The 16,620-nt window shown below is 42.1% G+C and overlaps 1 protein-coding gene across 1 annotated transcript in view; it reads left to right on the top strand.

The window, feature by feature from the left end:
- The window catches only part of VPS54 (VPS54 subunit of GARP complex), a 243,203-nt gene that overhangs the window by 68,479 nt on the left and 158,104 nt on the right, over window positions 1-16,620 (top strand). Inside the window, exon 7 of the mRNA XM_082252138.1 lies at window positions 9,902-10,287. Within this exon, the coding sequence (XP_082108264.1) occupies window positions 9,902-10,287 (386 nt within the window). The remainder of the gene's footprint in view (window positions 1-9,901; window positions 10,288-16,620) is intronic.

The following is a 16,620-nucleotide window of genomic DNA, read 5'->3' as shown; positions in this document are numbered from 1 at the left end:
GCAGGGAAGAAGATTATTAACTATATACGTAGAAAGAGGCTGTTGCACCTGGATACCAAGGTAGCGAAAGGACATGGTGATTCGTAAAGGGCACTCAGTGGGTAGAGAAAGAGGGGAGTCCAAGTCCACTCGAAATAGACTTGACTTGGACCAATTAACCTTGAAGCCTGAAAAAAAACAGAAGTCCTGAATAATTTTAAGTACCCTCATAATTGAACCGTGCGGATCTGAGAGGTAGAGCAGCATATCGTCCGCATAGAGCGAGACCCGTTCTTCCAGAGTACCTATCTGCATACCCCGGACCTCCATGGAGTGTCTTAGTAGCTGTGCTAAGGGTTCTATAGAAATCGCAAACAATAGAGGGGACAATGGGCATCCCTGCCGCGTGCCCCTTTGTATGTGCAAAGATTTGGACACTGAACCATTAATACGGAGACGGGCTAATAGCTTATCATACAAAATTTTAATCCAGGTGAGAAAAGCTCTCCCAAAGCCAAACTTCTCCAGAACATAGAATAGGTATGGCCACTCCACAGAATCAAAGGCCTTCTGCGTGTCAAGTGACAACACTAATCTAGGCAAAGGAGAAGAACTCAGGACCTGGAGATTGGTGAATAACCTACGGATGTTAGTATATGTGAAGCGACCCGGAATAAAACCCGTTTGATCCATACCCACAATAGCCATGACCACTTTATTGAGCCTTAAGGCAAGAATCTTAGACAAAATCTTGAGATCCACATTAATCTGTTCCCGGGGTTTTATGTTTGGGGAAAGTTTTAAGTGCAAGCTCTATCTCTTCTATAGTAATTGGCTCCTCCAGAAGGGAGCTTTGGGCCTGAGTGAGTCGATGGAATGGAATAGAGTCCACATATTCGTACTATTCAGAGGGGATATAATGCGCCCGAGAGGTGTAAAGGTCACTATAATATTAAAAGAAGGACTGTAGTATTCATTCGGTAGAGGAACAAGGCTGGTTATTATCATCAAAAATAGTAGCAATGGTGACAGGGTAAGGGATGGGCTTTGCCAAAAAGGCCAGTAGTCGCCCATTCCTGTCCCCCGATTCAAAAATGCACTATGACTGATACAGAAGTTTCTTTTGAGTCTTATCCACCAGGACAAGTTCATAGTTCCTTTGAGAAGATTTCCACAATTGATAATTCGTGGGGGGTGGGGTCCAAAATATATAACGGCTCAGATCGACTCAAAGCATCTGCCAGTTCCTCTATTTTCACTACAATGGCTTTCTTAAACCCCGTGACTCCTTTCTTATAAGCCCCTCTAGTGACAGCTTTGGAGGCATCCCAACAGACCTGGTCTGAGAATTCCCCCTTATTTTCAACCCAGAAATGGGAAATAGCTGTGGTGCATTCATTTAAAACCATAGGTTCCACCAGCCTGAATGGGCTCGCACGCCACACCTCCCGTGACGGTGGCCTGGCCACCAGTAGATCAAGCTCCAGGGGAGAGTGGTCTGAGAGCGCTCTGGGTAGGTACTGCACAGCGGTAAGTTTAGAGAGTAATCTGAGGTTAAAAAGAACATATCTAGCCTGGAAAAAGTACCATGCGAGTCAGAGTAGCAAGAGTATTCCCTCCGCGTGGGATATTTCCAACACCAGGTCTCCACCAAATTGTATGCCCCCGCCAAATCAGCAAGGCACCGGGGAACGTGTGGAGCAATACAGTCTATCCGGTGAAGGATCTAGGACAGTGTTAAAGTCTCCACCCACAATGATGGCCCCCTGAGCCACAGAAAGGACGGCTCGCATACAATCATTGAGGCGCTGCATTTCAATAGGCGGAGAAAGATATAAGTTAATAATTGTGAACAATTGGTCCATATGAGTCAATACTACTATAACATAACACCCAGAGCGATCAGTCTTCACCTCCACAATTTGCACTGGACAATCCCTGGTAATCAAAGTTGACACCCCTCTTGAGTACGTTGAGTACGTAGCATGGAAAGCGTGAGCTATACGGGGTCTCTTCAACGCCCTCGTTCTGGGGTCCATCAAGTGGGTCCTCCTGCAGAAGGAGGACGTTAGCTTTTGTATGTTTGAAATAATCAAATAACAAGGACCATTTATTTTAGAGTTCAGACCCCGGATATTCCAGGTCATCAATGTCATAGTTGAACGCTACAAAGAATAACAGACAAAATCTCACCCAATGTCCCATATTTGTGCCATTCCTCCTCCACCTACAGCGGACGAGGACATACCAATACAGGAGTGTGTGAGCAAGAAACACCTCATGGCCACATACCTGGACTGCATCACCGCCATCAGAAGCCAAAGAGAGAGAGAGAGACCACTTTTCTAAAATCCAGTGCTAGAAAAGAAAAACAAACAATAAAGGAAAAAGAACATGTCAAATAACAAACCCTTCCCCTCCCCCCCACCCAGCTCACTGCAAAAAAAAAAACCTGCAGAGAGCTTTATTCCATAAACCGCAACATCCCGTGAGGTCATAACTACGCCAGAGTGTACCCATACAGAGGGAAACCTTCCCAACTAGGGTAGAGTACAAAAAGACAAAAACTACGAGGCTCAGAAGAGAGTCCAAGTGAGCAGTCAAAAAAAGAAAAAGGAAAAAAAAAAAAAAAAGAGAGATAAAGTATGGCAAGAGCTGTGTTAGTAGCACCATTATAAAATAGTATGTCTATGAAATCTTACTGCGCAGGTAGGTCACAGAATTTCAGGGCCGCAAGAGGCTGACAGGAGAAACTGTAGAAACAGGTGTAAGGCCAACGAGGAGTCCAGGTATCAAGCTCCAGGGAGAAATATTCGAAGGATGCCGAAGAGGGGTCTCAGCCCAGTCCATCAAGCCACTCCGAGGCTTCCTGTGGGGAGAGAAAGAAGTGGGCCTTGCCATCATTGATCACTCACAGTTTGGCAGGGTACAGCCTACTGTAGCCAAGTTGTCTATCCCAAAGTCGACATTTGACCGCGTTTGAAGGCAGTTCTTTGCTTTTGAGTAGTAGCCAAGTAATCCGGAAAGATAGAGATTCGAGTACCATTAAATTTAAGATCAGGATGAGTACGGGCAGCCCGTAATATATTTTCTTTGTCCCTGAAATTAAGTAGTTTTGCCAGCAAAGGTCTCGGGGGTGCCCCGGGTGGGAGAGGGCGCATGAGGACACGATGTGCCCTCTCAATGGCAAACAGGGAGGAGAGTTGCTCATCCCCTATTGTGGATTTTAGCCAGGTCTCCAGAAAACCCTCAGGATCTCTGACTTCTCAGGAAATCTGATGAAGCGCAGGTTATTCCTGCTCATGCGGTCTTCAAGATCTCCAAGTTTTGCGGAGTGCTCCTTTAAATCCCGTTGTTGGGATCTCACTTCAACCAATAAAGGATTAACTGTGTCCCAACATCACTGATACGTTGCTCGACTGTAGAGATCCTAGAATGTATTTTTTGCATGTCATGTTTAACAATAGATAGGTCAAGCCTGACAGTTGCTATCTGTGTAGTTAAGGCCTCTTGGCAAGACTATATAGCTTCCATAATATGTTGCAGGGTGAGTCCCATTATCTGTGGCCTCCTCGCCTTTCTTACTCCTCTCCTGGGCAGTGGGTATGGTCAGCGCTTCCTCATCCTATGTCCCCTCAGTCTCCCACGGGTCAGCTTCCTCACCAGGGCCCAGTGGAGCCACGGGAGGGCTTCTGGGAGGACGTAGGTGAGTCCGCAAAATGCTCCCTAATAGTAGCAGGTGGCCTGGGCTTAGATTTTATGGGGCCTGACCTGTTAGAAGGTGTTGGTATGCGAGTACCTCCCTGTACAGCACGTCCCTGTCCCTCCCTGGGCGGCAATGATGGTAGCGAGGGGGACCCGGCGCTATCTTGGGAGACCTCGCGGCCCAGCCTGGGCGGAAAGGTATCGGAGGATTTCGTCCCCTGGGAGCTGATTTTTCACAATAATGCAGGTACAGTAGGGTAGCAGGTGAGAATCCCGGGCAGGATGTTGTGAAAGCAAGGCAGGCTCTGTGAGAAAATCACGTCAGGATCGAGAGGTGCCGCTGGAGCTCTGAAGCCGCGCTGCTCACATCTCCGCCTCTAGCCACGGCCCACAAGCAAAGTTTTTTAATAAAGTTTGACTTGATAAGCAAGCGATGTCTTGATATACAAGTAGCCTCATGTCACAACTGAGTATAAAAGAGAAGAGAGGTGCCTTTAAGTGTAGCAATATGGTTACATTTAATGAAGGTACAACATTTAGCAACTCACATGGTTGATGATTAAAACAGGCACATCTAAGTATGCAGGCATCCGGGGTAAAGCTGTCCACGTAGGCCATCCTCCGACCGCAATTGACGGCATCCCTTCCACACTAAGCTCCACGAGCGCTTCAAGCCTCAGTTTTAGATCACAGGGTAGTCTTCCCGGTCACTACTGCAGTGACAGTGGTGAGAGCCATTGGAGAGGAGGATGGTCTATGTGGACAGCTTTACCACGGATGCCTGCATACTTAGATGTGGTTCTTTAAATCATCAACCATGTGAGTTGCTAAATGTTGTACCTTCATTAAATGTAACCATAGTTCTACACTTAGAAGCGCCTCTGTTCTTTTTTATACACCGTAGCTCCTGCTGGATTTTGCTTCTAATCCCCTTGTGGAGAAATTAGTTTTGATATGAGTGCCTTGGATTACAAGCATGTTCCTGAATGAGTTATGCTTGCAATCCAAGGTGTGTGTGTGTGTTTTAATCAGAAATGGGGTTTCCATGTCAACAATACAATAATAGAGAGTTAGTGATACAACAGTATACATAAGTATAGCCAGCTAAAAGATTAAATCCAGGTAAAAGAAGTGATCAGCAAATTCTCAGCTAATACAAACCTGTTCTAAAACTCTCCAATCCCTTATGGGAAACTGAAATTAATGTAGAATGGGTCACAGTAAGAAAACAAGAACTGACCAACCTTTTTTTATGTTGTTTGTTAAAAATAAAGAGAGGGAAGTAGAAAAATTAAAAACAAGACCTGAAGGGAGAAAAGAGGGGATGTAGGAAGGGAGAAAGGGATGGAGAAGGGTGATGGGTGGTCATGAATAACTGAATAAACAAACTGTTGGTGTGTCCCAGTGGGAGTACCAATGAGCAACAACGACCCTTGATCAGTAGTCTATCCTTCAAAGAGGGCTTTTCCCTCTTCAGAATAGACAAACCTATTCCACTACATCTAGTTTTTGGAGTACAGTTCACATTTTGTGCTGTGAGGATTAAATCCTCCATTTTATTTATTTCTTGCACCTTGTTTAGCCAGAGACCAACGGTTGGTGGCTGCAGAAGCTTCCAAGTAAAGGGAATGCAAGACTTAGAGGCGTTAAGTAGGTGACGAATTATAGATCGTTTATAGATTTTAGCTGGGATGGGACATGGAGAAGAAATGGGTCATCCCATAACCTCATGATTTGTAAACCTTTGGACAATCCTCCAAACCTCTGTCCAGTAATGTTCAAGTTTTGGGCAGAGCCAAAAGATGTGTAGCAATGTTCCCCGCTCCCCCTGGCATCTCCAACAATGATCGGTAGTGTTTGTGAAAAATTAATATAACAGAGACGGTGTATGATTTGGTTTCCTGGATACTCGTGCAAATTGAGGTTTTAAGAGTGAACCTGATAATAATGTTCTGTTGGTCTGGAGTAAATGTGCGGTCAAGGTCAGTCCTACATTTCGTTATACAGGGTAGTCAGTGGTCCTTGAGAGGTGTCAATAGATTATAAGCTTTGGAAAGTACATGAAGCAGTACCCCTTTGTTGTAACAGTATTCACCAAAGGTAGTGAGATAGCAACTAAAGTTGTGTGGAGACAGTAAAGGATGCAAAAAGTGATGTAGCTGAAGGGCCCTCCATAGGTCCAAGAGAAATGGACCTGAAGGGCTCATTAATGAAGATATAGAAGGCCAAGCGTCCGCTGCCAAAAATCAAGAAGCCTGGTAACGACCGTCAGTATCGTAAGACTCGAAAAGTTACGTCATGGAGACCTGAGGAGAATTGCGGATTTCCTAGCACTGGGAATAATGGAGATTCTCTGAGAGAAAAAGAAGCGGCATGTACTAATTGTTGCAAGCATGTTTGCGTCCTGGGCCCTGTTATGTTTTATATATTTTTAAAAGCCATTGCTTATTGAATCAAGAGCTGTACATGCCAGAAAATTTACATATACAGTGCCTTGAAAAGGTATTCGTACCCCTTGATATTTTCCACATTTTGTCATATTCCAACCAAAAATGTATTTTATTGGGATTTTGGGTAATAGACCAACAAAAAGTGGCACATAATTGTGAAGTGGAAGGAAACTGATAAATGGTTTTCAATTTTTTTTTTTACAAATCCAATATTTGAAAAGTGTGGCATGCATTTGTATTGAGCCCCTGAGTCAATACTTTGTAGAACCACCTTTTGCTTCAATTACAGCTGCAATTCTTTTTGGGTATGTCTCTAATAGCTTTGCACATCTAGAGAGTGACATTTTTTTTCCTATTCTTATTTGCAAAATAGCTCAAGCTCTGTCAGGTTGGATGAAGAGCATCTGTGAACAGCAATTTTCAAGTCTTGCCACAGCTTCTCAATTGGATTTAGGTCTGGACATTTACTGGGCCATTCTAACACATATAAAAGTGGATATTTCTGCGCTAATATAATTATTTTGGTAAAAAATTAGTATTGTAGGGTGAGCTGCTGCACAAAGGAATCACAGAAAAATCCCAAAGTGAATGTTGAACGAAAATGTGCTGCGCTAGAATATAGTGAATAATGAAATCACCAAAAAAATACAAAAAATATATAATACAAAAATTATATATATCACTCTATATGTGTGTGAGGAAAGGGTAACCAGAAGTTAATCTGTATTCCTTAAAAATGTGAATATCACCAATGTAAATCAATAATCACATAAATCATAAATCATCCAGTGTAAATTATAATAAAGTGAAAAATAAGGGTAATAATTAAATTAAATCCCAATAAAGTCCATACAAAAATTAGAAGAAAATCCAAGAAGGTGTGCCACAAGATCCCAAAAAGTGCATCCACACAATTCCTTGTGAAAATATAATAGACACCGATGTGCAAATCACCCAGGGAAATCAGATGGCTGCTTACCAGAACGGGTAGGTCTCTCAAACTAATGAGTAGACCACAGAAAGCTTAAGTGTAATGCCAAGGATGGCCACAGGATGTCTCCTTTAAACTCTCAATGGCGATGTCCACATAGTGGGAAACAAATTATGACGGGGACATAGTGTAACTCCGTATATAAGGCATTTATTAGCAATAAAAAGCAGATAAAAACACTCACATTTGCGATGTGAATTCAAGGCATCTAAAGGTTACAGGTACGCTGGAAACGAACGAACATCTCCCTCGCTGTTAGTATCTAGGTAGCCGGCTTGTTGTCACCACCAGGCTTGGCTTACGGGTGTACATTTTGTAGGCAGGTACTGGGAGGAAGACTGCGGCAGCATAAACTCCAGGTGTGTCCTCTCTCTCTCACGGAGAAGGACCCTTATTTTTCACTTTATTATAATTTACACTGTATGATTTATGTGATTATTGATTTACATTGGTGATATTCACATTTTTAAGGAATACAGATTAACTTCTGGTTACCCTTTCCTCACACACATATAGAGTGATATATATAATTTTTGTATTATATATTTTTTGTATTTTTTTGGTGATTTCATTATTCACTATATTCTAGCGCAGCACATTTTCGTTCAACATTCTAACACATATGCTTTGATTTAAACCATTCCATTGTAGCTCTGGCTGTATGGTTAGGGTTGTTGTCCTGCTGGAAGGTGAGCCTCCACCCCATTTTCAAGTCTTTTGCAGACTCTAACAGGTTTTCTTCTAAGTTTCCCCTGAATTTGGCTCCATCCATCTTCCCGTCAACTCTGACCAGCTTCCCTGTCCCTGCTGAAGAAAAGCATCCCCACAATATGATGCTACCACCAATATGTTTCAAGGTGGAGATGGTGTGTTCAGTGTGATGTGCAGTGTTAGTTTTTTGGTCAAAAAAGTAAAATTTTGGTCTCACCTGACTTCAGCACCTTCTTCCACATGCTTGCTGTGTCCCCCACATGGCTTCTCGCAAACTGCAAACAAGACTTTTTTTCAACAATGACTTTCTTATTGCCACTCTTCCATAAAGGCCAGATTTGGGGAGCGTTTGACTAATAGTTGTCCTGTGGACATATTCTCCCACCTGAGCTGTGTATCTCTCCAGAGTTACGATGGACCTTTTGGCTCCTTCTCTGATTAATGCTCTCCTTGCTCGGCCTGTCAGTTTAGGTGGACGGCCATGTCTTGGTAGGTTTGCAGTTGTGCCATACTCTTTCCATTTTTTAATGATGGATTGAACAGTGCTCCGTGAGATGTTCAAATCGTGGGTTATTTTTTTTAAAAACCTAACTCTGCTTTAAACTTCTCCATAACTTTATCCCTGACCTGTCTGGTGTGTCTGGCCTTTGTGATGCTGCTTGTTTGTTAAGATTCTCTAACAAACTTGTGGGCTTCACAGAACAGATGTGTTTATACTGAGATTAAATTATACACAGGTGGACTCTATTTACTAATTCGGTGACTTCTGAAGGCAATTGGTTCCACTAGATTTTAGCTAGGGGTATCAGAGTAAAGGGGGCTGTATACAAAGGCACGCCTCACTTTTCAGATATTTGTAAATAATTTTGAAAACCATTTATCAATTTCCTTTCACTTCACAATTAAGTGGCACTTTGTGTTGGTCTATCACATAAAAATCCCAATAAAATACATTTATGTTTTTGGCTGTAACATGACAAAATGTGGAAAATTTAAAGAGCATGAAGACTTTTTTAACCACTTGCCGACTGCCGCACGACTATTTACGTCGGCAGTCAGCCCCTCACAGGCGAAGCGACGTAGGGCTACGTCGCTAGCCTGTAAGGGTTTTGGGAGCGAGTGCGCGCCCCCGCTCGGTCACGGAACCACCCCCCCCCTCGCGTGTGCCCGGCGGACATCAGGCACTCGCGATCGTCCGTGACAGCAGGAGAAAGGCAGGCGGCTAGTGTAAACAAAGCCGCCTGTCAGTCTCCCCTGTGTAAGAATGGTGATCAAACGGTTCTACTATGTAGGACCGTTGATCACTGTTCTTACACATCAAGCCACAGCCAATCACAGTTAGAAACATGCCCCTAGGACACACTTAACCCCTCCCTCTCCAATACAGTTGTGTCATTTTTACAGTAACAGTGCATATGTATAGCACTGATTACTGTAGTAATGTCACTGGTAACCCCAAAAGTGTCAAAAATGTCAGTCAAGGGTCCGATCTGTCCGCCCCAATGTCGCAGTCCCGCAAAAAAAATTGATCGCCGCCATTACGCGTTTAAAAAAAAAACAACAAAAATTACAAAAATCTTTCCCTTTGTTAGTAAACGCAATAACTTTTGCGCAAACCAATCAAAATACGCTTTTTGCAATATTTTTTTTACCAAACATATGGTAAAAAAAAAAAATTGGCCTAAAATGTTAAAAAAAATTAGATTTTTACATTTTTTTTTTGGGGAATTTCATATAAATAAATGTGAAAATATTGTTATTTTTGCAAAATTGACGCTCTTTTTTTGTTTATAGCGCATGATCAAAAAAATCACACAGGTGATCAAATACCACAAAAAGAAAGCTCTGTTTGTGGGAAAAAAAGGACGTCAAATTCGTTTAGGTACAGCGTCGCACGACCGCGCAATTGTCCGTTAAAGTCACGCAGTGCCGAATTGCAAAATAGGCCCTGGTCAGGAAGGGGTTAAAATCTTCCGGGGCTTTAGTGGTTAAGGCATTGTAATATTGTAATGAACATATAATGAATAAATGTATTAATTGTTGTTTATGTGCATTTCCTTTTCAGCTGAGCCACTACTTGGACATTGTTGAGGTGAACATTGCACAGCAGATCTCGCTGCGCTCCGAAGCTTTTTTCCATGCTATGACCTCCCAGCATGAGCTGCAGGACTACCTCATGAAGACCTCCCAGGCTGTTAACATGCTGCGTGACAAGATTTCTCAGATAGACAGAGTCATGTGTGAGGGATCTCTGCAAATCCTAAGACAAGCCCTGACCAGAAACAACTGCATTAAACTGTATAGTAAACTTAAATTAATGGCTACAGTGCACCAGACTCAACCAACTGTACAGCTGCTGTTATCGACCTCAGATTATGTTGGGGCACTGGATTTAATAGCAACAACACAGGAAGTCTTACAGCTGGAGCTTCAGGGCATTCACTGCTTTCGGTATGTGCTTCATCAGATTCTCTTTAAGGGCAAACTCAAATCACCCACACATATAGTGAAATTCAAAAAGGCAGAAAAGTCTATATGTATAGGGCTTCAGTTTTCCACCCTAGCATTATTGTGGTACATCAGTCCATGTGGCAGCTGAAAGTTGCTTTTTTACCTAAAATACAGTGTTGTGGTTATCCCCAGTCTTGTTCATGTAGTCCTCAGTTTCGTGAAGGATTTGGAAACATCATACAGATAACATCCACCACTCACCTATCTTTTACAACTGACCTAAAGGGCTGTAAGCAGACCAAAGATTATGCAGTTTTGTTTCCTGCAACGGGGCTATACGTATACATTCTCCTTTACACCACCACAGTGAATCGAGGAAAAGTAAGTACCCAAGTAGTAGACACATCATTAGGTAGAGGCTCCATTTCTCTCTGACAGCCAAACTTTGAAGAGATAAAATTGTGTCACTGAAGATCATGTGACCGCTGCTACAAAGTGATTTTTTTTTATTCACAAAGGCCATATTTAATTACAAAAAGGGTAGATTACATAGGGGCTAGGGGGAATACCAAAGAGCCAGCATTTCCCTGGAATTAAAGTGAACCTGTTATTTTCTTAAATTCAAATTTTATTTTAATGCAGTTGAAGAGCCCTCTTTGGCCACCTATGTCTTCCAGCTTCCCTCTTTTTCAGACTCTCTGGTAGAGCTGCACGATTCTGGATAAAATGAGAATCACTATTTTTTTGCTTAGAATAAAGATCACGATTCTCTACGTAACATTATCTTTATACATTATACAAAAAAATTTGGCTAACTTTACTGTTTTTTAAATTAATTAAAGTGCATTTGTTCCCAAATAACTGCATTTAAAAGACTTCGGCGCAAATACAGTGTGGCATAAAAGATTGCATGGATCACCATTTTATTCTCTAGGGTCTCTGCAAAAAATATATATATATATATAATGTTTGGGGGTTTAAGTATTTTTCTAGCAAAAAATACTGATTTTAACTTGTAAACAGCAAGTGTCAGAAGTCTTTAAAGAGGTTGTAAACCCCAATTTTTTTTCAACCTGCAAGAGAAACACATAATGAGCTAGTATGCATCACATACTAGCTCATTATGAAATACTTACCTTAGAACGAGCCCCCGCCGTGCTGCCCGCTTACCTCTATGACGGGCGACATGTTCAGTCGCCCGTCTTCCGGAATCGCGGCATCCGGCCATCTGATTGACCGGAGCCGCGGTGACGTCATTCCCTCGCATGCGCGCGGGAGCCGACGGTCACGGCATGGAGCTCTGAAGGAACGGCACCAGCGGCCGTTCCTTCAGAGCGCATGCGCCAGTGACGTCACTGGCTGCATGTAAGGTAAATATCTCCTAAACGGTGCAAGTTTAGGAGATATTTACAGTACCTATAGGTAAGCCTTATTATAGGCTTACCTATAGGTACAACTTGCAGAGGAGGGTTTACTTCCTCTTTAAGAGGTCAAACTGCCCTCACTTACAGACAGAAGTTAATTCCTTTGATCTAAAAGAACGAAATGATACATTGTAAAACGTGTTTATAGTTATCTAGCAGCCTTAGTCCCCATTCACACTAGCGCAACTTGTCAGGCGACTTAGTCGCCTGACAAGTCGCGGTGGGTCGCCTGCCATTGATTAGCACAGGACCCGTTCTAATAGGAGCGACACAAGTCGCTCTGACTTAGAAAAAGGGTCCTGTACTACTTTGGGGCGACCTGGAGGCGACCTACATTGACTTCAATGATATGAAGTCCATGCATGTCGTGCCGAGGTCGCAGTGCACGCTGTGCACCGCGACTTCACAGGTCGCCCCTGTGTGAACGGGGTCTTAACATGTTGATAACCATTTGCCCGAGGCTCTTTTTTTTTTTTTTTGACAGCTGTGAGTGAGCAGAGAACAGCTCTGTAAGAATTGAGGACAAGCCGTTTTAAGATCGTGAATTGGGGGGGTGAATCGAGATCGCAATTTTTTAACGATTAATTGTGCAGCTCCTCTACTATCTGGCATTTGACACTATGTAGTGTTGGATGCCTGTATCTCCCTTTGCATACTGGGGTACCATCCTCTGACGTCCTATGTCACTTGTGTTTCCTGAAATAATTTTGCAGTTGGAAGAAAGACCCACATGGCACAGTGGAGGGGCACAGGCATTCAACACTCCCGGAAGTGTCAAATGATAGAGGCTGTAAAGAAAGGAAGGTAGGACGTGTGGGCTGCTGCTGAGGTGTGTATAATAGCTCTCCTCTTGCAGGGACCTGCTGTTTGGATTTGTTTGGGGAACTGACAGTGTCTCTTTAATGTAATTCTGTACATGTAAAGTTCTACAGTTCATCCATAGAATTATGACATGGTGCAATTTTATGGGAAGGTGTAAGCTCCTGGGCTACCATCATTTTACATTCAATTCACTAGTTAGTGTGTCACGGATATGGAGGAGTATGATGCACTACAACATGGTATACACATACATTCTTCTACAACTTGGTATACTTACCAGGTTTTGAAGCATCACTGCCTGGGCATTCACCTTGAAAACAAGTCTGCATTTTTCATATTTCTGTTCTTTCAAAGAAATACCTCCTTATTGCCTATCTCTTTAGAACCCAGTTTAATGTTTATATGTCTATAAATGTATAACACTTTCAGTTTCTATAGTAAAGGCCCCTGTTAGAAATCTTTTCATGTGATGATCGGGTACAGAGTATTTGGCTTTACGATGTCGATGATAAAATTGCAGCATTCCAAGTGTAAAACTCATCAATTTTTTTTGCTTGGAATCTGCTGAGGTGTATTGTTCTTTCTATTATAGCTGTGTCTGTAACTTTTTAGAAAAATGTCCTCTGCGTGTAATATCCCTTTTCTTCTGGAGCAGTTATGTTTATGTGTGTGTTTTTGCTTTTGCTGTCTGATTATTTTCAAATCATTTGTCTTTTCTTGCATTCTTAGATTTACAATTTAATCTTTAACTCATTTTCTAGGTTGTAAGTTTTAATGTACTAATTTAACAAGATGATATTGTAATGTTAAACTATGAAATGATGTTTCATAGAACAGGCAATTGGAAATTATTTTTTATGTACAAATCAAATTAAAATTAAGTGAAAGTGCTGCGCAAAATATATCCGAATCCACAATGTGCTAAAATAACTATTAATATCCTTATTTCATGTGAAAAAGACTTTCCATAAATACAATATATATTTCTACACAAAGTATGATAATACAAGGATTCAATCAAATGAAACACTAGTGTGCTTAAATAAATGAAAAAATGACCGTGATTGAAAATCAAACATCCGTGACCATAAGATGATAAAGCAAATCCCAAACACCAGTGCTTATAATTTTAAATAAAAATCCTTGCAAACAATTTCTGGGGATATAGGTTGATGTGCCACCTCCACACTTGTGATCCCCCTCTGGGTGGGTATCTCACCTGAGGGTATGTGACCTCGTAGCTAAGCTTGGTCAAATAAAGCCTCAAGCAATCCCCACGGATGCTGTATACGTTCTCTCTCTCACTGTTCCGGCTCCCAGCTTATCCGTTTATTGCTTTATCCGTTCACATGTATGGGGAGAAACATACTTCCATAGTGCAAGTATTGTTGGTATAATAACAATTTTATTAAAAGAACAGCATCTTTTAAGCATATATTTTCTTTTTGCTATGACCTGCATGTCATGAATAGAATATATGAACTGCATTCATATATTCTCTTTCTGCCTTGAACTGCATCCACATATGCTTATTTGCCTTGAATTGCATGCATATATGCCTAATTGCCTTGAACGGCATGCATATACTCCTAATTGCCTTGAACGGCATGCATATATTCCTAATTGCCTTGAACGGCATGCATATATGCCTAAGTGCCTTGAACGGCATGCATATATGCCTAAGTGCCTTGAACGGCATGCATATATGCCTAAGTGCCTTGAACTGCATGCATATATGCCTAAGTGCCTTGAACTGCATGCATATATGCCTAATTGCCTTGAACTGCATGCATATATGCCTAATTGCCTTGAACCGCATGCATATATGCCTAATTGCCTTGAACCGCATGCATATATGCCTAATTGCCTTGAACCGCATGCATATATGCCTAATTGCCTTGAACTGCATGCATATATGCCTAATTGCCCCGAACTGCATACATATATGCTTATTTGCCCCGAACTGCATACATATATGCTTATTTCCCCCGAACTGCATGCATATATGCTTATTTGCCTTGAACTGCATGCATATGTGCTTAGTTACATTAAACTGTATACATATGTGCTTATTTTCCTTGGGCTACATACATATGTGCTTATTGCCCTGAATTGCATACATAAATGCATGAACGGCAAGAATACTTGTATATCTGCATATTGGCATATCTAGGTGCCTACATAGCGGCATACCTGGGTACCTGCATACTTAAATACCTACGGGGTTGCACAGTGGTAGATCCAGCATTGTTTTGGGCCTGCATCCTTGGGGAACTGCGTATTAGGTGTTGGCTAATAAAGTTGCTACATTTTTCACCTGTTATACCAGCTAAAATGGCTCCAGAAGGGAGAGGCAGGTGCACCCCTCTCCGGTTCAGTGATCTGGCATTGTCCACATTTCCCGATGTTTCCTGACTCATTAATTTTTTGCCAGATGGACTGCGGCCGCGTCACCCTAAACATGCCTGATTATTACTTGGATGGGACTGCCTGGGAATACCAGGTGCTGTAAACTTTCCTCTCCTGAGTGAAGGAGGCATCTGTGGATGCTGTTGTTTGAGAGTATCTCGAACAAGAGGATCAGACTCTGAGGTGGGTCGTTCCGTCTTTAGCCAGCAGAAACCCGCTAAGTTAAGTACACCTCTTGGTACCTTCTGGGTGTGCCACAGAGTCGTCAGTCTTTTGCCTTGCGTTGGCTTAGAGCAGAAGCTATGGGCTCATTATTGTAAAACACTGGAATGGTAGTGGTTCCAAAACCAAATGGGGAGTTCTATCTTAGAATCTCAAGCCGCTGGGCATCCTTCTGTTTTAGATAGGCACGCTCTGTTCAGTCAAAAGATGCTAAAAGCTAGTTCCGCTCAATGTGTGATGTTGAGTTTACCTTAACAGCTACTGCCCCCGTAAAAAAACACCCCCGAAAGGGGAATTTTTTGATAAAGAAAAAAGTGTATAGTGGGTGGGCACTGCTTAGCGAGTTAAATATGCCTCTGGGAGGATTATAATTGTGTACTATAAAGTGCTTAATGCGCAAATAAATAAGGCGCTATAGGTGCATAACCAATGTTTAGTAAAGGTGAATGCAAGTAAAAGCAAAAAAACCAACAGCAATTTAGTATCGGTGAAATAAATTTTCTAGTGATCAAAACCATGATCAAAAAAGTGACTAGTGCTCTTTAAAGTGCTTCACAACAGTGCTTTATACACAAAAGACTGCTAGTAGAAAAAATGTGTATAAAAATAACAGTTCCTTTAAAAGTTCATCATACACTCTTAAAGTGACAGGTGCTCTTTAAAGTGCTCCAACTATTTTTTAGATAAGTGCTGGTTGCTAGTGTTCCACAAATGTGCTCCCCCTCTTGTGCCTCACTCACCAGAGAACTCACCCCTCTTAGGGGTAACCAGCATCTACAGCAATCAATATTTGGGACAGCAGACCTGGGATCGACATCCGAATGACAACCAGTGGCTGGAGCGGCAGATCTAAGGGTCACATGCGGTGGTATATCTTTTTTCCTTTTGCCTCGTTTTACTTCCTCTTCTTTGTTACAGAACAGGAGCCAGTCAGCTTCCAGCCAGATTGCGAGAAAAGCTGTCATTCGGATGTGGATTCCAGGTCTGCTGTCCCAAATATTGATTGCTACGAATGCTGGTTACCCCAAGAGGGGTGAGTTCTCTGATGAGTAAAACGAGGCAAAACGAAAAAGATATACCACCGCATGTGAAACTTACGTCTGCCGCTCCAGCCACTGGTTGTCATTCGGATGGATCCCAGGCCTGCTGTCCCAAAAATTGATTGCTGTGGATGCTGGTTACCTACAAGAGGGTTGAGCTCTCTGGTGAGTGAGGCACAAGAGGGGGAGCTAAAAATAGTTGGACCACTTTAAAGAGCACCTGTCACTTTACAAGTGTATGATGAGCTTTTAAAGAAACTGTTTTTTCATGCTTTATTTTTCAATTTTTTTCATTTTTATACACATTTTCCCAAGTTATTCTCCAGGACGGTCACATGAGGGATTTAGCACCTTATTTATTTGAGCATTAGGCACTTTATGGTACACAGTTATAACCCTTCCAGAGGCATATTTAC

This window comes from Pelophylax lessonae, assembly GCF_965119305.1.
Source record: "Pelophylax lessonae genome assembly, chromosome: 3".
NCBI classification, from domain to species: Eukaryota; Metazoa; Chordata; class Amphibia; order Anura; family Ranidae; genus Pelophylax; species Pelophylax lessonae.
This window is presented reverse-complemented; position numbering and strand designations above follow the sequence as displayed.